General features: G+C 43.8%; 3 protein-coding genes and 4 non-coding genes across 7 annotated transcripts in view; 2 read left to right on the top strand and 5 right to left on the bottom strand.

Moving 5' to 3' along the window:
* Positions 1-514: 514 nt before the first annotated feature.
* On the bottom strand, positions 515-3,377 carry SPMAP1 (sperm microtubule associated protein 1). The gene is made up of 3 exons (XM_072646259.1): positions 3,080-3,377; positions 1,497-1,596; positions 515-765 (listed from the first exon to the last, which is right to left on the bottom strand). The coding sequence occupies exons 1-3, from the start codon at positions 3,284-3,286 to the stop codon at positions 608-610; spliced, it is 465 nt and encodes a 154-aa protein (XP_072502360.1). The 5' UTR covers positions 3,287-3,377; the 3' UTR covers positions 515-607.
* A 3,591-nt stretch (positions 3,378-6,968) lies between these two features.
* Positions 6,969-11,481, bottom strand: RPL23 (ribosomal protein L23). Its single transcript, XM_072646260.1, has 5 exons — positions 10,898-11,481; positions 9,709-9,792; positions 9,217-9,345; positions 7,199-7,312; positions 6,969-7,102 (listed from the first exon to the last, which is right to left on the bottom strand). The coding sequence occupies exons 1-5, from the start codon at positions 10,908-10,910 to the stop codon at positions 7,020-7,022; spliced, it is 423 nt and encodes a 140-aa protein (XP_072502361.1). The 5' UTR covers positions 10,911-11,481; the 3' UTR covers positions 6,969-7,019.
* LOC140530641 (small nucleolar RNA SNORA21) lies at positions 8,285-8,420 on the bottom strand. The gene has a single exon (XR_011976069.1). It is a non-coding gene; the product is annotated as a small nucleolar RNA SNORA21 (small nucleolar RNA).
* Positions 9,467-9,600, bottom strand: LOC140530640 (small nucleolar RNA SNORA21). The gene has a single exon (XR_011976068.1). It is a non-coding gene; the product is annotated as a small nucleolar RNA SNORA21 (small nucleolar RNA).
* A 3,714-nt stretch (positions 11,482-15,195) lies between the features above and the next one.
* On the top strand, positions 15,196-15,267 carry TRNAC-GCA (transfer RNA cysteine (anticodon GCA)). Its single transcript has one exon. It is a non-coding gene; the product is annotated as a tRNA-Cys (tRNA).
* A 2,918-nt stretch (positions 15,268-18,185) lies between these two features.
* Positions 18,186-18,257, bottom strand: TRNAC-GCA (transfer RNA cysteine (anticodon GCA)). Its single transcript has one exon. It is a non-coding gene; the product is annotated as a tRNA-Cys (tRNA).
* A 399-nt stretch (positions 18,258-18,656) lies between these two features.
* LASP1 (LIM and SH3 protein 1) overlaps positions 18,657-19,829 on the top strand; it is a 58,980-nt gene continuing 57,807 nt past the window's right edge. The window contains exon 1 of the mRNA XM_072646261.1: positions 18,657-18,958. Coding sequence (XP_072502362.1) covers positions 18,890-18,958 — 69 coding nt within the window. The 5' untranslated portion in view covers positions 18,657-18,889. The remainder of the gene's footprint in view (positions 18,959-19,829) is intronic.

Consider the following 19,829-nt stretch of genomic DNA (forward strand, 5'->3'; position numbering starts at 1 on the left):
TCACAAACTTGCAGCTCATTCCTCATTTGTAAAATGAGAGAATTGGACGAGATGGCTTTCTAAGATCCCTTCCAGTTCAAAATTTATGATCCTGTGAATTCAAACTAGCCTGCTGAAAGGAAGGTCAGTTCCCAGGAAAGAGAGAAGTTCCACATTCTTCAATCCCTTAGTGACTCTTATTTTTAGGAATACCCTCCTAGGGCCAACTTTAGGCTCTTCTTAGTGACTGTCTTGTCCTTGCTGAACAGGGAGAATAACTAAGCGCTGTCATCCCATGAGCAGGGAAGCATTGTCACCCCATGAGCAGGCATTGTCTTTCAGTTCTCTTTCAGCCTGAGAAAAGGTATAGAAATGTGAGAGCCCTAACTCATCTTTCTACTCCTTTCCTCTCCCATTATCTCAGAGAAGGCGAGAGGTCAGGAAATTTGTGGAATTTTTTCTATCTATGCTTGACTTGCTTATTTAGGAAAAAAAAAGTCACACCAAAACATTTGGAGCCACAGGTTGCCAAAAATAAAGCAGATTAAAAATCAAAATTTATTTAAATGTATATACTGAGAAATAGGGTAAGGAGTGGGCAGAAGGGGACCAGTGAGGTCAGGCTATGCTAGAACAGTGGAAATGCGGTGACTTCTCCAAAAACAGATGTGCGCTGGCGAAGGGCAGGGGTATTTCGGCGATAGCCAAATCGCCCATTATAACCCCTGATTGTTCTAAGATCTGCGTTGTAGCTGTCATGCCCGGTCACCTGCTGAAGAGAGTGCCCTTTGGGGGCAAAGAGAGGACAGTTAACTCTCCTGGTTCAGCCATCCTCTCATCTTCTACCTCCTGCATATAACCTTCTTTTTCCATTCCCCCAATAAGGATGGAATGGGAAGTAAGCAGAGGGGATGCTTGAGTATTAATAATTAGGGTCAGATGGAGAGTATTGTATTTTAAAATATTCCAAGCTTTTGGAATGAAATATTAAAGTCTGATAATCACAGAGTCTAACCTCTAAATATTAGATTGTTGGAGGTGAGATAAGAGCAAAAGAAGGGAAAATTACAAATAAATGCAAGAGGACTGGAGTATCTTACGAATTCCTAAGTATTAAAGCAAACTAGTCTTGTTCCTTTAATGGAAGTAATTCTGCTTTTCTTCTTTATTGTCCCTAGATCAGTTTGACCCTTGGTCAAAGGAACCCATAGGTTCACCTGAAAGAAGGTGGACATTTCCTTCCACAAAGGGAAGATTTGTTTTCTGGATGGGTGTCTTTCCCAGTGCTGTTGCTTTTGAACCTCCCTCAAATGAGAAGGATATTATATAAGTAGGAAGCAGTAGTTTTCCAGGTGAGGTGGCAAAACACCAGAGGGCCTAAAATCTAAATGCCTAGGTGTCAACCTTGGTCTCATTATAACATTCCCCCTCTCCCCCAACTGGTTTCCCATACACTCCAATTCTCTCTGCCTAGTGCCATGTCCCCTCCCCCATTTGGAAGGTGAAGAGGCTCTTACCTGCCCCTGCCCAATTTCTCCTGTTCAGATATCTCTGTCCTGGACCAAAGATGTGGAAGTAGTCTACTATCCAGCCATCTTGACTTGTCCCACCATGTGTCTGAGGGGATAGGGAATGGAGAGTGGAAAGGAAGTACAGTTGTCACTTCTCCAGTGATAACACTTATTGCTCCTGTCTCCTTGAAGCAGGAAGAGGTCACTGGGCGGGGTGGGGGGGAGAATAGGGGCCACTAAGATTTGGATACATTTATCAGGTGCTCAGGTTCTTCTTGCCAAGAATTTAGGGCAGGTCATGGTACTTTCCAAGCTGCAGATAGCATTGTGACACAAGAATCATGTGTATGTGTGCATATATATGTATACACACATATCTGTAACCACATGCACATATACTGAAAAATAAATAAAGATGTATGTATGGGCTCAAAAGAGGCAGCTGGATGGCTCAGTGAATAGAGGTAGAGTGCTGGCCCTGGAGTCAGGAAAACCTGAATTAGCTGAAGTAGCTCTAGATACTTACTCTGTGTGTGACTCTGGTCAATTCACTTAACCTCCTTAACCCATACGGGAAGAAAATGGCAAACTATCTTTGCCAAGAAATCACCATGGACAGTATGGTCCACAGAGGTCAGGAAGGGTCAGAAACAAGAGAACAACATGGGCAAAAAAAGAAATTTCCCTTAATCCTCATCCTTCCCCCTCCCCAAAGAAATGTACGCAGACACACAAAAAATGGGAAGTAATGGCATGGAACAGAATTTAGAAAGATCAGCAGCTTGGAAACCATGGACCTACTTGGGATATATGGTTTTCTTGAGATGAAACCAGTTAGATAGCCACTTACTAATGAAGTTAACTAAGAGCTTAGATGTGTGAAAATTTCCCTCTCACCCATCAGTGCCTGGAATAGTCCAGAATAATTGGGAGTCTCCCGATTTTCTATCTCCATGAAATCCATCCACTTTCCCTTAGGCTCTCAAGATCTAGAGCTACAATTATGACATCACAAGGAAAAGATAAGATTCCAGACACTACCTTGCCTTTGTTCTGCTTCCTAACATCACAGTTGGTCCCTTGGGAGGCGAAGACCATGATGTCATAAAGGGCCCAGCGCACTAGTGGAATAGCTCTGACACCTATTCTAGTTAACTCTTCAGTATCCAAAATAGAAACTTCCAAAATTGAGGGATTTATAGATATCACTTTCTTCCCAAATTCCTCCTCTCTTCCTGCTCTTACATACTTACCTACCCAGTTACAGGTGCTTTTTTTTGGGGGGGGGATGAAGAACGAGTAGGGGAGATTTATAAAATGGGGCTAGGTTCTCCTGTTGTCCACCTTGGAATTAGGTAGAGGAGACAGTGGGGGAAGGGGAGAACCTGGATGTTTAGTTATGGGAAGTTGGATTGTAGGACTTTACTCCATGGTACCTCATCCTGGGCTTCTTAGGGGCAGAGAGGGTGGCGTATACGTATGCTTGGGAACAGCTAGGTAAAGAGGACTCCCCCCCTACCCCCCCCCCCCCCCCCCGCCCCTCCCCGGGGAGATCCATCCTCCTCTCTTTGCCCTGTGGACCCCCTCACCTGGTCGGTTTTTCGCAACACAGACTGGACCACGGGAGATTGGAAGTAGGTGCGGGCGTGGATGTCCAGCTGCGCATTATAAGGAGGTAGGGCAGACCAGAGCCTGGGCAAGGTGCGTTCGTAGGAGGTGGCCATGGAGCTCAATGCCACCCCATCTAAGATGAACTCCTTCTCCTGCCGCAGGCAGCGCTCCGAAAGCCGCACCATCTCAGCAGGTCACGCGCTCGGCGCGGGAGGAATTCCCTTTGCCAGGACCCTGAACAGTTCCTCACCTTTCAGGCTCCGCCTACATTGTTACGTGATTCCAAAGCCCCTAGTGCCACAAACCTCTTCAGACCCACCCTGCCCTTGCTCCCAGATTCCGAGGTTCTAGAGACCTGTAAGGTTCTCAGTCACGGTCTATACCGAATAACTTAAGGAGGGGCTATCTGAGGACCTCTTGGTTGCCACACAAGGCCAGATAGAGGAAAACAGGGAAAACTTTTAGGAATGCTCCAATTAAATCTTGGTCTGCAAATTTTGCCCTTCCCAAGGGAGTGGTAATAAAACCTTGGCCATTTACAGTAAACCTAAATAAACAATTGACTCTGCACTTGGTAAGGAGCCGAAACTGGAAAACTTACTCTGAGGGCTCCCATATTCCTAATGGAAGTTTTCCCTTCATCTTCTAAATATTGGGTTATTTGGATAAATCTGGATTCATATATACTCAGAATATCAGAGATTGGAAGAAGGACCTACTCGTTTTTACCTTTCATCTGGGCTTACTTAGAAGATGAAGTGATTCTAGCCCTGGACCTGTTTCCTATAAAATCTAGGTAAGTCCTAGATGATCCTGTACAACTCCTCTGACTGGTGCCCACAATCCATGGCTAGTTCTTCACATCCTATGTGGTTAATTCAACATGCATTTATAAACTCCTACTAAATGCCAAGGGCAGGGGCAAACTGAACAGCTCCGGAAGAAAGGATTACTCATACTTTAACAGGATGCCCAGAAAGGAGGGTCCCTGCGAAGCTCTTCTCTTCAAATGCAGATTTCCTTTTACCTTAGATTATCTCTACTAAGGTACTTCCCACCAGGACAAAAGCCTCAGAAAGGTATCCAAGATTAAATTTTGCTTTTGGCCACATAACCAGGACAGTGCCCTATCACACCATTATGTCGTTTGAATGTTGATTCATTCAAAAAATGTGTTATGATGGCAGGCTCAAGAATAGGTAAGATTTCAGATGTGGATTTTTTGGAGAGGAAGGCCAGATGGAAAGACAAGAAACAGGAAGATACTCCTAGATGCCCTGTAGTGCCCAGGTCTCTCCCATTTAAAAAAAACCCTTCACTTGGTCATAACTATCATCCCTGCATGCTATCACCAAATTTCTTTCCTTCACAGGCAAAATCCTGGAAAAAGCTGAACTCTACATTCATTGCCTTCACCTTAAGCTTTTTAATAGGAAGTCTTGGGTTTTTTCCTTAAGTTCCCAGAGCCTAAACAGTGCTAGATACAGAGGAAGCACTTAAGGTTTATCGATCCTCACTGTTAAACCTCACCACTCAACTGGAACCACTTTTTCCTGTTATGTTTCTTAATAGCTAATCTTGTTGGCCTGTACTGTCCTATCCTCTGACCTCTATATCATTTGACTCAATCGCCCCTCCTATCCCATTTTCTTGACATTGATTTTTCTCATGCTACTTGTTTAGCCTACCTCAGTATTCTTTGCTGGACTATCATCTATATCCCACCCCCTAACCACAGGTATCCCTCAAGGTTCTGTCTTAGGCCCCTTTTTCTCTCTACATCTTATCTTTGTGATCTCACCCCCCTCCAATGGGTTCAGTAATTATTTTCATCTCTCCTAAATTCCATTTCTACATCAGGCAGATAGTTAACTGCCTGTTAGGATATTATCCATCTCTAAATAGATATCCCCTTGAATCAAAAGCAAAATGTCTAATAAGTCATCTCAACTCATACGTCTCCCAGCCCATTTCTGTTTAAAGAAGGGACTCACCATTGTTTCAGTAACAAAAGGTTTACAATCTCAATCATTCTTGAGTCTTTCCTTTCCCTTAACCTTCCTAATTAGCAAATTCTGTGAACATCTCACTTTCATTCACACTCTCACCATCTTGATTGAACTTTTACCTCCCTCGGGGTTTTATTCTGTTCACCTTCTTAAATTGTCAACATAATCTTAAAGCAGATTTGACCATGTCACTGTCCTAATAAATAACTCATCAACCATTTGCACAAATACAAAACTAAGCAGTCTGGTCTTTTAAAGTCCTTCTGGCTGCTGGTTTATTTCATACTATTTTTCACAAATATTCCAAGCCAAATTGGCTTGTCATTACTTGGTATCCCAGCTCTCAGCCTTTGCCAAGAGTTGTCCCCTATGCCTACAAGGCACACTATCTTCTGAAATCCCTAGTTCATCAAGACTCATTGTATGTAGTACATAGGAACCTTTTCTTAATCCCTATTTTGAATACCTAACTGCAGATAGAATAGAATTGGAATTGAACTGCCAGGCTTAGGGGCTACCAGAAATTTTTGAGCAGATAAAAGGTAAAGGGGGTTGGTTAAAGGAGAGGGTGCCAGTTTACATTTTTTCGGCAGCCTGTCTCAGGCTTTGAATGCAAGGGGATGGCAGTAGGAAGATTCACCAGCAATTCCTCACGGACCTGACTCCTGAACTTCCCATCAAAAGCTGTGTGAAAAAAAAAAAATTGATGAGTACAACTTTTATCTTTTTCAATGAGGGAAGTAAAATTCTATCTGTTACTTTACCCTTGTGGTTGTAAGCTTTTTCTTTCCTTGTCAAAACCCTCTCAATTAGATTACGTCAATAAATTCAGTGAAAATCACATTAATTTCAGCTGACTTTTGGGTGTTTCAAGGCTTGTCTATGAAGATCTTCACAAAAATCAACCCAGGGGATGTTCAGGTACACTACACTAATCCAAGAGAATCTTATACTCTAGGGCCAGCATACTACCACTGCCCTAACTGAAGGATAAAACATATCAGTTGGTCAATAAACATTTATTAAGCACCTACAAGCTACACTGTGCTAAGCACTAGGATACAAAGTTAAGACAGTCCCTACCCTTGAGGAGCTCACAGTCTAATAGGGAGAAGACAACATGCAAATACTGTATACAAATAAGCGATATAGAGGATCAACTGAAAATAGATCCAACTCTTTCTCCCTTGAAGCCCCTTCCACCCATTTATAAGTGTTTTCCAAGGTTTGAAAAGCACTCCTCTCCTAAATAATCCAGACTGACCTAAAATCCAAAGGCACATATGTATTTCTAGGTAGTATCCAACTGCTCTGTAAACAGCAAACCTAATATAAAGAAATGACAATTCTACTACTGGCAACACAACACAATGAAAACCTCAATCTACCAAATCACTGACCCAAGGAAGCAACAGGGAAAAGACAGTATATGGTATACCGTATTGTCCTGGTGTTGGTAAAATTACTTGTTCAGTTTTTTATTGTCAAAGATTACTGCGGTGGTTTGCCATTTCCTTCTCCAGCTCATTTTACAGATGAGAAAACTGAGGCAAAACAAGGTTGTGACCTGCCTAAGGCCAGACAGCTAGTTAAAGTGTCTGAGGCCAAATCTGAACTCAAGAAGAGTATTTCTTTTGTTCATCAGGCTAATCAAAGTCCAGTGCTCTAATATGTCACTGACACATTGGACTAGATTAAGTCAACCTCAAGTGGATGGTCTTATTTTAGGATAGCAGAAATGCTTTATCACAGGAGGGTTAACATCAAACCATTAGAAGAAAAACACAGGCTAGTTTTCAGACTTCAATGGTTCTGAAAAAGATCAGGGTAAAACAAAGACAAGGCAAAAAAGCAAATATATAGGCAGACACTTTAATGAGGCATTTTTTACAAATGGGCTTTAGGAGAATCAAGCAATGCTGCCTGCATTAGATGCAATCCTGGGCCACAAATCAGCACACTCCTTGGCAACAGGCCCTGTGATGGCTGAACCTACAGGAGAGAAGAGGAAAAAGCAAAAGCTGAACAGGTACTATCTTTTGAAGGAACCACCCACCCAACCACAGAAGAAAAAACCCAAACCCCTACCTTTCATCTCGCCTTTGTTGTTTACTATGACCCCCGCATTGTCTTCAAAATATAGGAACACACCATCTTTTCTCCGATACGACTTCCGTTGCCGTATTACCACTGCTGGATGAACTATAAAGGAAAAGATCAATGACAAGTTCAGCTCCAATAGGTGTATTATAGAACAACAAAGGAGATAACGGACATTCCCTCACCTATACTTTCCTCAACTACATATTGAAAACAAGCTTTAAAAGATACTTGGAGTCTCAACCAGAGTTCATGCTCTTAAATGAAGCAACAAATGGATGCTACAGATCACCTTGGCCCAACCTCCTCTTTTCACTGAAGAGGACCCATATAGGGGAAGTTACTTCCCCAAAGCAGCAGAGGTGGGCTTTGAACCCAGACGCATGCTGCTTGGTTGTGGCTTCTCAAAACCTGTAAACTGAACAAGTTTCCTCTGACTTAAGACCAATCAATTTTGAAAACACTTAAGAGCTTTCCTGCAAAACCAACTCAAGTATGGGGAAGGAATACTGCCTCAACTACTCTTTCTGTTGAGGAAAACCTGTAAGGAATTTTTTTAAACTCCTAAGAGAACAGGCTTCCTACCTTTGAAATGGTAACAATATGCTTAAGGGAAAGACCTAGAGAAAGGTTCTTCGCCTGGGGTCTATGATCTTTTCCCCAAAATTTGGTTATATTTTAATATATTTGGCACACAATCCTATGCATTTTGTGCATTTAAAAACAGCATTGAGAGAAGGGATCTAATCTGCCAAAGGGGTTAATGAGACAAAAGGGCTAATAATCCTTGAAACTAAAGAACACACAAATATGGAAAACAAATGTACCAATCAGGGACACAAATATAGGGATTCTAACAAAGGAAAGAAAACTGTGGTCTAGAATAGCCAGGGAAGGTTTCAAACAGGTGGGACACAGGGATCGGCAAACTAGCATGAGGGCCAAATCTGTCTCACCAGTTAAGAATGATTTTACACTTTGAAGTACAATAAATAAAAAAAATATTAGCTTGGGGTAATAGAGGCAGTTTTGTCAAACCATCCTTCTAACACACTGTTTTGAAAAAAACTATAGGCCTGTCACACCACTGATTGAGACCAACAGCACATGCAGCTGTTACCTCACCCAAAAGTGATGGTTGTTATATTCTGCCCTTTCTGGATAACTTCCCAAGTCACTGAAGAGACCCATAAAGTGCTTTTGAAAGGGAATTCAGCTTTACCTACTTCTCCATAAGACCATCACCCAAGTCAGAATGAGCAATAAATATTCAGATTTTCTGGGAGACAAGGTTTTAAAACTAACCTAAATACCAAAATTAGATAAAAACTTGTTATTCTCACTTATATGAATCACAGGCTTTTAGAATGGATCTCAGAAACCCTTATTTTACAAATAACTCACTACTACTTCATGATATGTACACAATATGCCCTCCCTAGGAAAGAATTCTATGATGTAAACTACACAGTGTAGATATTGTCTTTCATACTATGAACAGGTTCAGAATGAAGTCAAAACCGCCTAGATGGTTGTGGAAAGGCCAAAACTAAAACCCATCCATTAAGGAAAGCAAAGGTCTTATTACCATGCCTCATGGTCTTTTAAAAGGCTGAAGCCTGGGGAGCTGGGTTGGGCTTAGATAAAATCTCTTATGATGCAGTCAGTTCAGTCTCTTTCAGAGCCCACTATTACTGAGAGATCACTATCAGTGGAATCTTTATACTTCTCAAAAGAAATTTATGGAGCAATTTCTTTTTCTTCTCCACCCAGGCTTCTTTCACAGCTTAATGCACCCATCTTGAATATGGACATTACCCCATCAAAGTAGTGTGGAGTCCACCAAGGGAAGCCACTGTTGGATACTGAGGCCTAACACTTGAGAGACAAGGCTTCAGGGCCATAGCATTTCACATTGGAAAACTCTTAACAAGGGATCATAAACTGAGTAGGTCTTTCGATTCTCACCAAGAGAATGAAGGGGAGATTCTTTTTCCTCCACTCACCCTTCTTCCGGAGCTCTGGCTTTCCCTTTTTGACTGTAGCCATTACCATGTCACCTACACCAGCAGCAGGAAGCCTGTTCAATCTCCCCTTAATCCCCTTCACAGAGATGATGTACAGGTTCTTGGCACCTATAAGGAAAAGATTTGTAGCAGTGGGTTTTTTTTCATCATAAATGGCTACCAGACATTTATTCTTACCATTTCACTCCATGATGAAGTCAATGCTGAATGATACCTGTATGGCTAGAGGTATTGTTACACCACCGATTGAAGCTAAACAGCACAAGCTGCCGCTTCACCCAAAAGCAGTGTCATTTTCTTTACCCTTTCATGACGGCTCTATGGGTCATTGCAAGAAGGCCCACTGAGTGCTTTTTGAAGGGAGAAGTTAAGTAGAGCTAGACAGTCAAATGCTTCTCAATTCTTTGGGCATTTACCAAATCATGGTTAAATCCAATGGGAGGATAAGAGCCAAGCATACCAGGGACTCACCCGTATTATCAGCACAATTGATGACAGCTCCCACCGGGAGACCCAAGGAAATTCGGAACTTTGCTCCCGAAGACCCACCTCGTCCTAAGGAAAGATATACAAGAATCAATCCAGCATCCACAAAGCTCTTCTCCTAACTAGGTCTCTATTTCTCCTTAGAAAATTGCTTTTGGACTTACTTACATCACGGAGTTTTAGGTCAGAAGCAAACTTAGCAACTTATCTTATTCTACAGATAACTCACTTTCCTATTTGCTGAAAGATTCTCATGGGTATGGCCTTGTCTAGGCTGTAAACAAGAGGGGTGCAAAGATGCCCCATGGCTCCTTTCTTATAATACTACAACAAACAGATCTACTTCATACTTGGGATACTCACACCTTTCTCTAATACAAGCTAGGCACGGAAGATAAACTATACATGCGAAAACAGGCTCTTATAAGCAGAAGGCTTATTCAATTTACTAATACACCAAATATTTATTAAACCCATACCTCTGCTAAATACTAAGGATATAAAGGAAAAAAAAGTAACAGTTCTATTCCTCAAGCTTATATTCTGGGGAGAAAAGGTCTATGAAGAATACAGGGAATTTTAAAGAAGACAGTAGAGTGGATCTGGGAAGTAACGTGCATGAGGATGGGAGAGGTGAGCTGCAATTGGCTTAGAAGTAGCAATTTGACAGCTGTGTGAAGGATCCATTGGAAAGGGGAAAAGGTAGGAAGCAGGGAGAACAATTTGGTCTGCAACCATCAAAAGCGGTACGGCGGTCGTGAACGACCTCCATCCCAAGGCATCAGAACCCCTACGAGGGTGGCACGATTACCGCCCCACCCTACCTACCTTCTTTTTACAAACAGCTCCTTCCCCTCGGCAGAAACCCCCCTACTCCAAGCCTTCCCCTTCTAGGGCGCCTCCCCGCCAGGCAGGCCAGGCCTCCGAAGAAGGCTGCGAGTGGGCCAGAGCCGTGGCTCATGTGTCACAGGTGGACGGAAAAAGCCACTGAGTCCGTCTATCATCCCTTCCCCCATCTCCGGGTCTTTTCACTGCCTTCTCTCAAGGACAGGACTCTCCCAATTGGGTCCAGGGAGGAGCTAAGAGCTCCCGCTTCCCCATCCGGCGGCTCTTCGGCAGACCCCGGCCCCGAGAGCGAAGGATGGCGGCGGATTTCGCGGCTCAAGAAACTCACCTCGCTTAGACATCTTGATTCCCGGAAAGCACCAAAGAGAGAGGAAACGCGGGGCACTTCGGGAAATGAACAGAGAAGCTCCGCCTCCCCCTCTTGTCACGTGACCGGAAGCAGCTTCCTGCCCTCCAGAGGAGCGCTCCCCCGTCACGTGACTATAAAAAAATAAGCTAGCGACTGCGTGGTGGGGGCGGTGCGATGCACTTTGGCGCCCTCTTCAGCCCTGGTGGGGAAACTGCAGTTCGGAGCTGATGCTTATTTGAAAAGGCGAGGGACTAGCGAGTGTAGAAAATTGTATTGGTATTCCGTCGTTTTCGGTCGTCTACGATTCTTCGTAACCCTTTCTGGGGTTTTCTTGGCAAAGGAACTGGAGTGGTTTGAAATGGAAAAAGAAATGGTTCTTTCTCCAGTTCATTTTACACATGAGTAAACTGAGGCCGACAGGATTAAGTGACTTGCCCAGGCTCCCAATGCTAGTTAAGTGCCTGAATTCAAATTTGAACGGAGCTCTTGCTTACTCCAGGCCTGGCGCTCTATTCACTGCCACCTATCTCCCCCTATGTAATTATTAATCATACTATATGACAAAGACATAAAACAAAAGACACCTCAAAAAATAAAAAAGAAACAGCAAAGAGAAAAAAAGAAAATTCAATTAAAACCAATCACCCATCAATCGGATTTAATAATATATTAATAGTAATAATTCATTAATCAATATGGAAATTATATATTGATTAAATTGAAATAAATTTATCATTTACATTTGTATTAACAAGTTACATCATTTTGGTTAAATATATAGAAATTATATATATTATATATTATTTTTAAATGAAATTGCATTGTTTTTATTTATAATGCTATAATTCCAATTAAATCATTCATGTGTTTTTGTTTATATTATTTTCATATTGATTAATAATTTGCATTAAAATGTTATTATTATTGTATATATCTGGTTAATGGGTGATTGCTTTTTACTGAATTTTCTTTTTTCTGTTTCTTTTATTCTTTGTAATCTATTTTTTTTTGTCTCGTAACAAAAGGGTAGCTCGTTGAGCTGGTGAAGAAGAGAGATAGATATATTCAGAAATTTAGAAATTAAGTCGCTGTCAAAACAATACACCCCCCAAAAGATAAAAAATCAGTACTGTAGTGAAAGCAAGATAAGGGTTAGCTCAGTTTAATTCAACAAGAATTTAATAAGCTAGGTGCTGGAGATAAAAAGACAAAATGGAAAACAATTCCTCCCCTGAAGAAGTTTACATTTCAACTTTCGAGGAAACAGTGAGAAGAGACTCAAGAATTGTCATCTGGACCCTCCTGACTATCTTACATTATCCCAGATGAGATAGTATATGCAAACCACTTTGCAAATTGTGCTGTATAAATGTCAGTTACTGTTTTAAACTTCAGGATGATTATTAATATGAGGGTGGGTGCTTACTCCAGGGGTGTAGATCTAACCCACCCCAGTTTAGCCCTTCCCCATATCTTAAAAGATTTTCATGAATTACTTGTGGTAGAATTATGTCTACACCTGAGTACTCACAGTTGTCCCACTACAGGATCTGTTCACTATAGGGAGCCAGTTCATGAACCCAGGGCTCATCTCCACTCCCACAAAACATGGAAGGAATCAGATTTGTCCTTTACATTGACATGACATACATGTTCACCTACATTTACTATAAGGAATACAAACTTTTAGGAATTGACCTACAGTTGACTCGCTAGTACCTTGGGTTACACTGTTCTGGTTTCCTTGCAGGGAGTTTTCCTTGCCACATGAAACTGTTCTGGTGTGCTGGGGTACCAGTCTCGGGAATTTCAGGCATTTGGGACTAAAATACTTCGTTGTTTTGAAATACTTAAGTAATTAAAACAGACATCTCTTTTAAGAGGGGGCACCCGGAATTGAACCAGGGACCTCTTGATCTGCAGTCAAATGCTCTACCTCTGAGCTATACCCCCTTAGAACCTGTAGTTTATTGTTGTCACTTAAATGGATTGTCAACAAGGCATTTTTGAGTACAAAACATTCTTGGTAGATGTAATAAAATTGACTCCATTTCCCCAGACTCAAAGAAGTGATAATTCAATTTTTCAATCTTTATTTGTTGTTCTTTCCATTGACTTTGTTTTAGTTATTGTGCATTTTGTTTTCTTTACTCTGCTTACTTTACAAAATCCAGTTTGTAGCTGGTGATGACAATGAAGAATGAATCTGTCCCTGACCAACAGGTCAAATAGAAAGTAGAGAGAGTGCCATCTCCTTACTACTGGATTTCCACTGTTGCCCTCTTCTGAGGGGGAAGTTCTTCATTTATAATCTCCACCCTGCTGGTTTACACATTGGGTTTCATTTCCCTTAGGTGTTAAGACAGCTGGGAAGTTCTTTGAGTCTAAATTCTATCCTACCACTTTAACTTCTTTCATTTTCACTAGTGGTGGAACATCTCTGAGAAAATATTTTCGGTGGTAGTTCTGACCCTGGCTCATTGGCACTGCCAAGTATAACCTCAAAGTATAGCTAGAGAATGTTGAGAACTCTGATCTAGGCCACTACAAATGTATTGTCCAACTTTAACTGCACTCTTCTGGATTACTGACGATCTTTTAGCTTATTTCATTGAATCTTTCTTGAAACTCACAAAACCAAAATCTTTAACCTCACCCCTCCCCATCTTTCACTTTTGGCACAAAGCCTAAATAAAATTTTACTTTCCTGGTATCAAAATAATCAGGTTTTAAATCTCCATCTCTACTTCCGAATCTTTCTTTCTACACAAATCTTTCTTATCTTAGAGGAAGAGGATGTCCTGGTAATCTCATCCCTCTTTGCTTCATTAGTTGTCTTATTAGATCTTTATAAAGTTTTGTCAAACATCAGATTACTATGGTCAGTTATTGATGTAAATTTCATACCCAATCTATTCCACTGATCAAACCATTCTGTTTCTTATCTAGTAGTGCCAGATTGCTTTGATGATGACCAATTTGTAATGTCATTTGAAATCTGGTAGAACTAGTTTGCCTTCTTTCACTTTTTTTCCCCATCGACTCTCTGGATCTTCTTAAACTTTTGTTCTTCCAAATGAATTTTGTTATTATTTTTTCTCGCTCTATAAAATAATTCTTTGGTAGTTTGCACACTTTGCACACAATAGGCAAGCAAGCAAGTAATAATGGCTCATCCACCCCTCCATCCATCCATCTGTCCATCCATCCATCCATTCATCTATCCATCCATCCATCCATCCTTTCATCTGTCCATCCATCCATTCATCCATCCATTCATCCATCCATCCATCCATCCATCCATCCATCCATCCATCCATTCCTCTATCCTTTTCTCCTCCTGGCTCAGAATGATGCCTCCAACTCAACAAGATTATTTGAGAATTTTGGAAATAACTAGTACTAGTTATCTACTAATCTACTAGTACTAGTATCAGTATTACTAGTTTGGCAATACCTAATAAGTATTGTTAGTTATTTGTCTCTCTGGAATGGTCCACATTCTTTCTATGGTTCTTCCTTTTGAGTTGTATGGGTTCAGTACATAACAGGTGAGTTACCAAAAACTATTCCTTTACTTGCTAGGTGACCATGATATGAAGTTAGTATTTTTGTCTCAGATTGAGAGGAAGTAATTACAGTATTTCCTCACTCTTTTGGTTTAAGTGAATACATTTATTGCTTCTTAAAAAGAAACAGGACCTGTATACAATTTTGGTGACTTGACTTGACTGACCTACTTTAATTTTTTCATCTGCAACATAGATAAAAAATAACTATATATTTAAGGAGGTTTACTTGCTGCAAAGTTCAGGTTTTTGTTTTCTTGGGCAGATAGCATGAGAAACCATTCCTGAGGAATACTGGTATATAGTCTTTGAAAATAAGACTTTATTTTGCCTGTACCTGGAGGAAGAAAGGTGGATGGAAAACTGGGGAAGCCGTTTGATGAGAACAGTGGTTGTAATTCTCTACAATTTTTATTTTTATTTTTTTAAATTTTCTTTACAATTTACGAAGTCTTTGTTATTTCCAGTGTTCTCAAATAATCTTGGTGAGTCTGAACACGGATTTTTATCCTCAATTTACACATATTGGAGATAAAGTTAAATGTTTTCAAAATCTGTTGTGTTAGATTTGAAGTTTTAAGTCTTGCTTATACACTGGGAAATCTAGTGATGTTCTTTGGAAGAAAAAAAAAAATCTTTCCAGACTACAAAAAAAGCACAAGAACCTTACAGCTGCTGGAAAGCGATTGTATGAGTTTCACCAGCAGAGGGGGTATAGCTCAGTGGTAGAGCATTTGACTGCAGATCAAGAGGTCCCCGGTTCAAATCCGGGTGCCCCCTGTAAACTAGCTTTTGCATTTTCGTTGGCAACTTTCAAGTACTAAATCAACCTAGTCAAAAAAACACAAAACAAGGAAAAAAAGCTAACACCGATACCTTAATGCCAGTTCCGACGCGCGTCAGAAACCCGACAAAGAGCTGGATTGGAAGATTGACTGATAACAGAAGGCGTGGTCTCACAGACCTGAAGAAAGGCAGAGTGGAACTGGATGATGTACGATTATTCTGTACCTCTTCAATTTTGATCGCTACGGCCCCAGTCTGGATGCTCCAGATTCCCCACCGCCCGCGCTTCTCAGAGCAGGGAAGAGAGCACCCGGAGGATGGGGTACAAAAGCAGAGCAGACCCGATTCCCTGAATTACAGGGCCACGCGTACGTTTGGGTGGACAGGACTCAGAGCTGCTGCCCCCCGGCTCCTGGGCAGCATCGTCGCGGGAAGGGGGAGGGGCGATGTTCTGCCAGCTGTGGGGTGGGGGTGGGGGTGGAAGAGTCCAGCGTTGTTTTACATTTAATTGACAAATCCCTCTCCCTCCTCTTTCATTTAAACCACGTATGTGGGGCTGCACTTCTGCTTTTCCAGGACATTCCACTTTATCTGCATACTGGCCTTCTTCGGCCAACATAAATAAATAAACAAATAAGCGAGTAAATAAACAGATAAATAAAATATACGTATAAGATATGGACAGAATATACCGCGTATAAATATAACTTATGTATAGAAATCTATTTTATAAAATATAAGCATATAAAATTTTTATGTTTATAACCCCTGTTCCAAAGCCCTTGGATATGGAGTTCTACCTTTTTCGTGGAGATGATTACATATTTATTAACCTATGTCTACAACGCCATAATATGAAAATGTGTGTGTGTGTGTGTGTGTGTGTGTGTGTGTGTGTGTGTGTGTGTGTGTGTGTGTGTGTAATGGGCAGCTAGGTGGTGCAGTACATAGAGTACTGGGACTGAATCCGGCATCAGACTTTAGCTGTGTGACCCTGGACAAGTCCCTTAACCCTGTTTGCTTCAGTTTCCTCATCTGTAAAATGAGCTGGAGAAGAAAATGGCAAACCACTCCAGTATCTTTGCCAAAAAAAAACCAACAAAAAACCAAACCCAAATGGGGTCACGAAGAGTCGAACACTACCGAAACGACTGAACAAAATTGTTTCCCTCATAGAATAAAAGCTTCTTGATCAGCACTATTGCGAGTCACAGAGCATGCTTGTTAACTGATGTATCATAGCTAATTTTTCCTTCAGCCTTTATTGCAATCAGAAGTTAGGAGAGAAAGCACATAATAGGATTAACTTGAGGTCCCTCCCACACTTCCCTAAACTTGGCCCTAGGTTTCCAGGTAAAGAAATTTACAGTCCAGAGAGATGAAAAGCAGCACCTCTCAAAGGCTGGAGTTCGTAGTTCAGAGGAACAATTTCTGCCTCTTAAATGGTGAGGTCATGAATTTAAGTCCTTTGGAGATCTTGGGGAGTAGGAAAGCAAAGGCACGTGGAAGAATTATGAATTTTTTTTTTACAAGGCAATTAGCCACTCTTGATTTTCAGTTTCAGAAACCAGGTCCCCACGGTTCTGCTGAGCGCATTGGTTCTCCTTATAGGGTTGAGAGGGTGTTTTTCCTAATAGATGGGAGGGTATCTGGAAGAGTTTCATTTTTTTTCTCCCCTGTTCGGGTGGAAAATGAAGTAATAAGAATGGAAAGAATGCAGCATCAGATTCCCATGGTCCGGGTGAAAGATGACAGTCTTGCTCTGGATTTAAAATAACGCGGCTGACCTCTAACCCAGGAAGCATGCTCCACTCCTTCCCTTATTTTTTCCCTTTTTTGGGGCCAAAAATGCAGTTGAAGAAAGGATACTCATTCCTGTGGATTGTTTAGGGTCTCTCCCTTCCCCCTCCTCCTGTATTTCCCCTGGATGATAATATTAATAATAACCATATAAGCAGTTCATTGCCATCCTGGCATTAAACTGTAGTGATGAGATTAATCAACAGGGTTAGTATTTTAAAGAGTTTGCATTTGATTTACCCGAGTTATTTTTTTGTAACGAAATAATTACAACATAGTAATGATATTTTGTGTCTGCACAACACTTGTAACTTTTCCTAGACTAACTTTTACCGAAACTTTTTTCCTCCTCGACCCACCTCCCGGCTTCCCTGAAGTCTCAGCTAAAATCCCACCTCCTGACTTTTCCAGTCTATCTTAATGCAAGTGCCTTCTGACTGAGATGATTTCAATTTATCTCGTCTACATTTGTTTGTACATTGTTTGCAGTTGTCTCACCCATTAGAATGCCAGTTCCTAGAGGAAGGAGACATTTTTTCTTTTGCCTTTCTTTGTATCTTCTGCGCTTGGCAAAGTGACTGGCACACAGTAGGTGCTTAATGTGTGTTGACCGATAGACTACGAATGCCTATAGAATGCAAGGGAAACTTCACACTGCCCTTATCTCATCTGCTACTAAGCGGGGAGCGAGAGAGGGTTAGGGAGAATGGGAAGGAAGTGGAAGATGGAGAGGGAACTGGACCTCCAGGCCACGGATAATCGGGGAATGTAGCCATGGCTTTCTTCCCCCCCAGGTGCCTACACCCTCTGCCCTCCACGCCGCCCGGTGTCCGGAAATGAAGGGCTGCGGCAGGCTTGCCAGGGAGCCCGGTCGTTCCAAAACCTTTAAACTGGAAAGAGTACAGGGTCCATACTTGATTCCCTCCCTCTCCAGGAACAAAGCCAAACCTACAGAGCTTCTTTTAGGGAGACTTACTCGTCCACGGTTAGGGAGTATTAAAATGATCCCGCATTCTTTTCCTTTTTCTTCGGATCCATGGCGTCATTTTAAGACACTGGTCTTGAGACAGGGTCCCAACTAGAACGAACTCCACAGAAAACAAAAGCGCGGAAGGGGGCACCCGGATTTGAACCAGGGACCTCTTGATCTGCAGTCAAATGCTCTACCACTGAGCTATACCCCCAACGCCGGTGGGTCGTTGGGAAGTAAGTCTTTTCAGCCCCGAGCGATGGTCGTCGCTGCTGCAGCTGCAGACCATCCGAGGTGGGGGGAGAGCGAAGCCGGAGGTTCTCTAGAACCCTGCAGAAGAGAGCTCCTGGGGGACAGGGTGAAGTTCCTGAGCTGGCCGAGAAGGTGCAAGGTGCAGATGCCGTTGGGCCGAGAGGCTCCTAGAGGGGCACGTCAGGGGAGATCCCCCCAGCGCGCCCCCAGGAAGGACCGCTCCTCCTCCACGCAGTAACTCCGAGGCGGGTGTGATCTTCCTGGGGTCGGCGCCCCGTCCCCTTCGGCCTTCTCCTTGCCTCCCTTCCCCGGCTCGCCCCCGCGGCTCCACGTGAGCGCGCCCCGCTCGCTCCCCGGCCTCCCCTCGGAGCGCGCCCCCGTGGCGGCGGCGGCCGCGCGCTCCCCGCCCCGGTGCAGCCCCTCCTCCCGGCCGTGTTTATTAGGGGAAGCAGGGCGGAGGCGGAGGCCAGTTCCCCAGCTCCAGCCGCCGCCGCCGCAGCGCCCCAGCCCGCCTGGGGAAGGAGGGAAGGGAAGAGGGAGGGAGAGGACCAGCCCTGCCAGCTTGGGCGCCCCCGGCCCGCTCCGCCCGCCACCATGAACCCCAACTGCGCCCGGTGCGGCAAGATCGTGTACCCCACGGAGAAGGTGAACTGTTTGGACAAGGTGAGCGAGCCGCCGCCGCCGCCAGGCTGCCCCCCCGGGCTGCGTCCCAGTGAGCCGGGCGGGGCTCGGCCCCTACCTGCAGCCTCCCCTGCGAGGGTCCTGGACCAGCGGGGGGGAGGGGGGGGCGTCACCAGCTCGGACAATTTAAGGGGGCAGAGGGGGGACGCGGGGGTGCAGGAGCTCTGCGGGGCTCAGCGGGAAGGGGGCCCAGTCTGGCTGAGAGCAGCCCCGGCTCCAGCCGCTGGGATTCAGGGTTGGGGGCGGGATACTTCCATTTGTGGGGTCTCAGTGCGGGGGGACGTCCATGCCTGTCCAGGGGCCGCTGCAGGAGGCGACGTGGGCTCGGGGATGCTGAGACTGGGGGTGGGGAAGGGCTCCAGTTTGCCAAAGAGAGGGGCAGGGGAGCCGGACTAGTAGGACTTTCGGGGGACCAGACTTGAACCCCCTCATCCCTAGGCTCCCCCGGGCCCCGGGAAGGAGCCGCTCCCTCCACCGCGCTGAGCGCCAAGTAGGCGGAAGCGCCGGGTTGGGGGGAGGGGGGCGGGGCAGAGACTGGGGGGCCCCGTTACACTCTCCCTTGTGGGGCTCTGTCCCTTCCCCCAGTTTCTTGGCTGTAGGCTGGGGGCCTTCGATGAGTCCGAGCGCACGGATGGGCTTACACCGGGGGTTTGTGTGTGTGGGGGAGGGGGTTCCTCCATGAGAACCTCTTCTAAGGAGAGGCAGACTGGAGCACCCCCACCCCCCGGGTCAGGACTCCCTCTTGTTGACTTCCTCTTACCCCCAAAGGGTAAAACCCTCAAACTAGTTGCAGCCAGGATCAAGGGACTGTGGCTAGGCCCTTTGGATGCCCAGTTGGAGTAGATGGGGACGA

Source organism: Notamacropus eugenii, chromosome 2, assembly GCF_028372415.1.
Source record: "Notamacropus eugenii isolate mMacEug1 chromosome 2, mMacEug1.pri_v2, whole genome shotgun sequence".
NCBI classification, from domain to species: Eukaryota; Metazoa; Chordata; class Mammalia; order Diprotodontia; family Macropodidae; genus Notamacropus; species Notamacropus eugenii.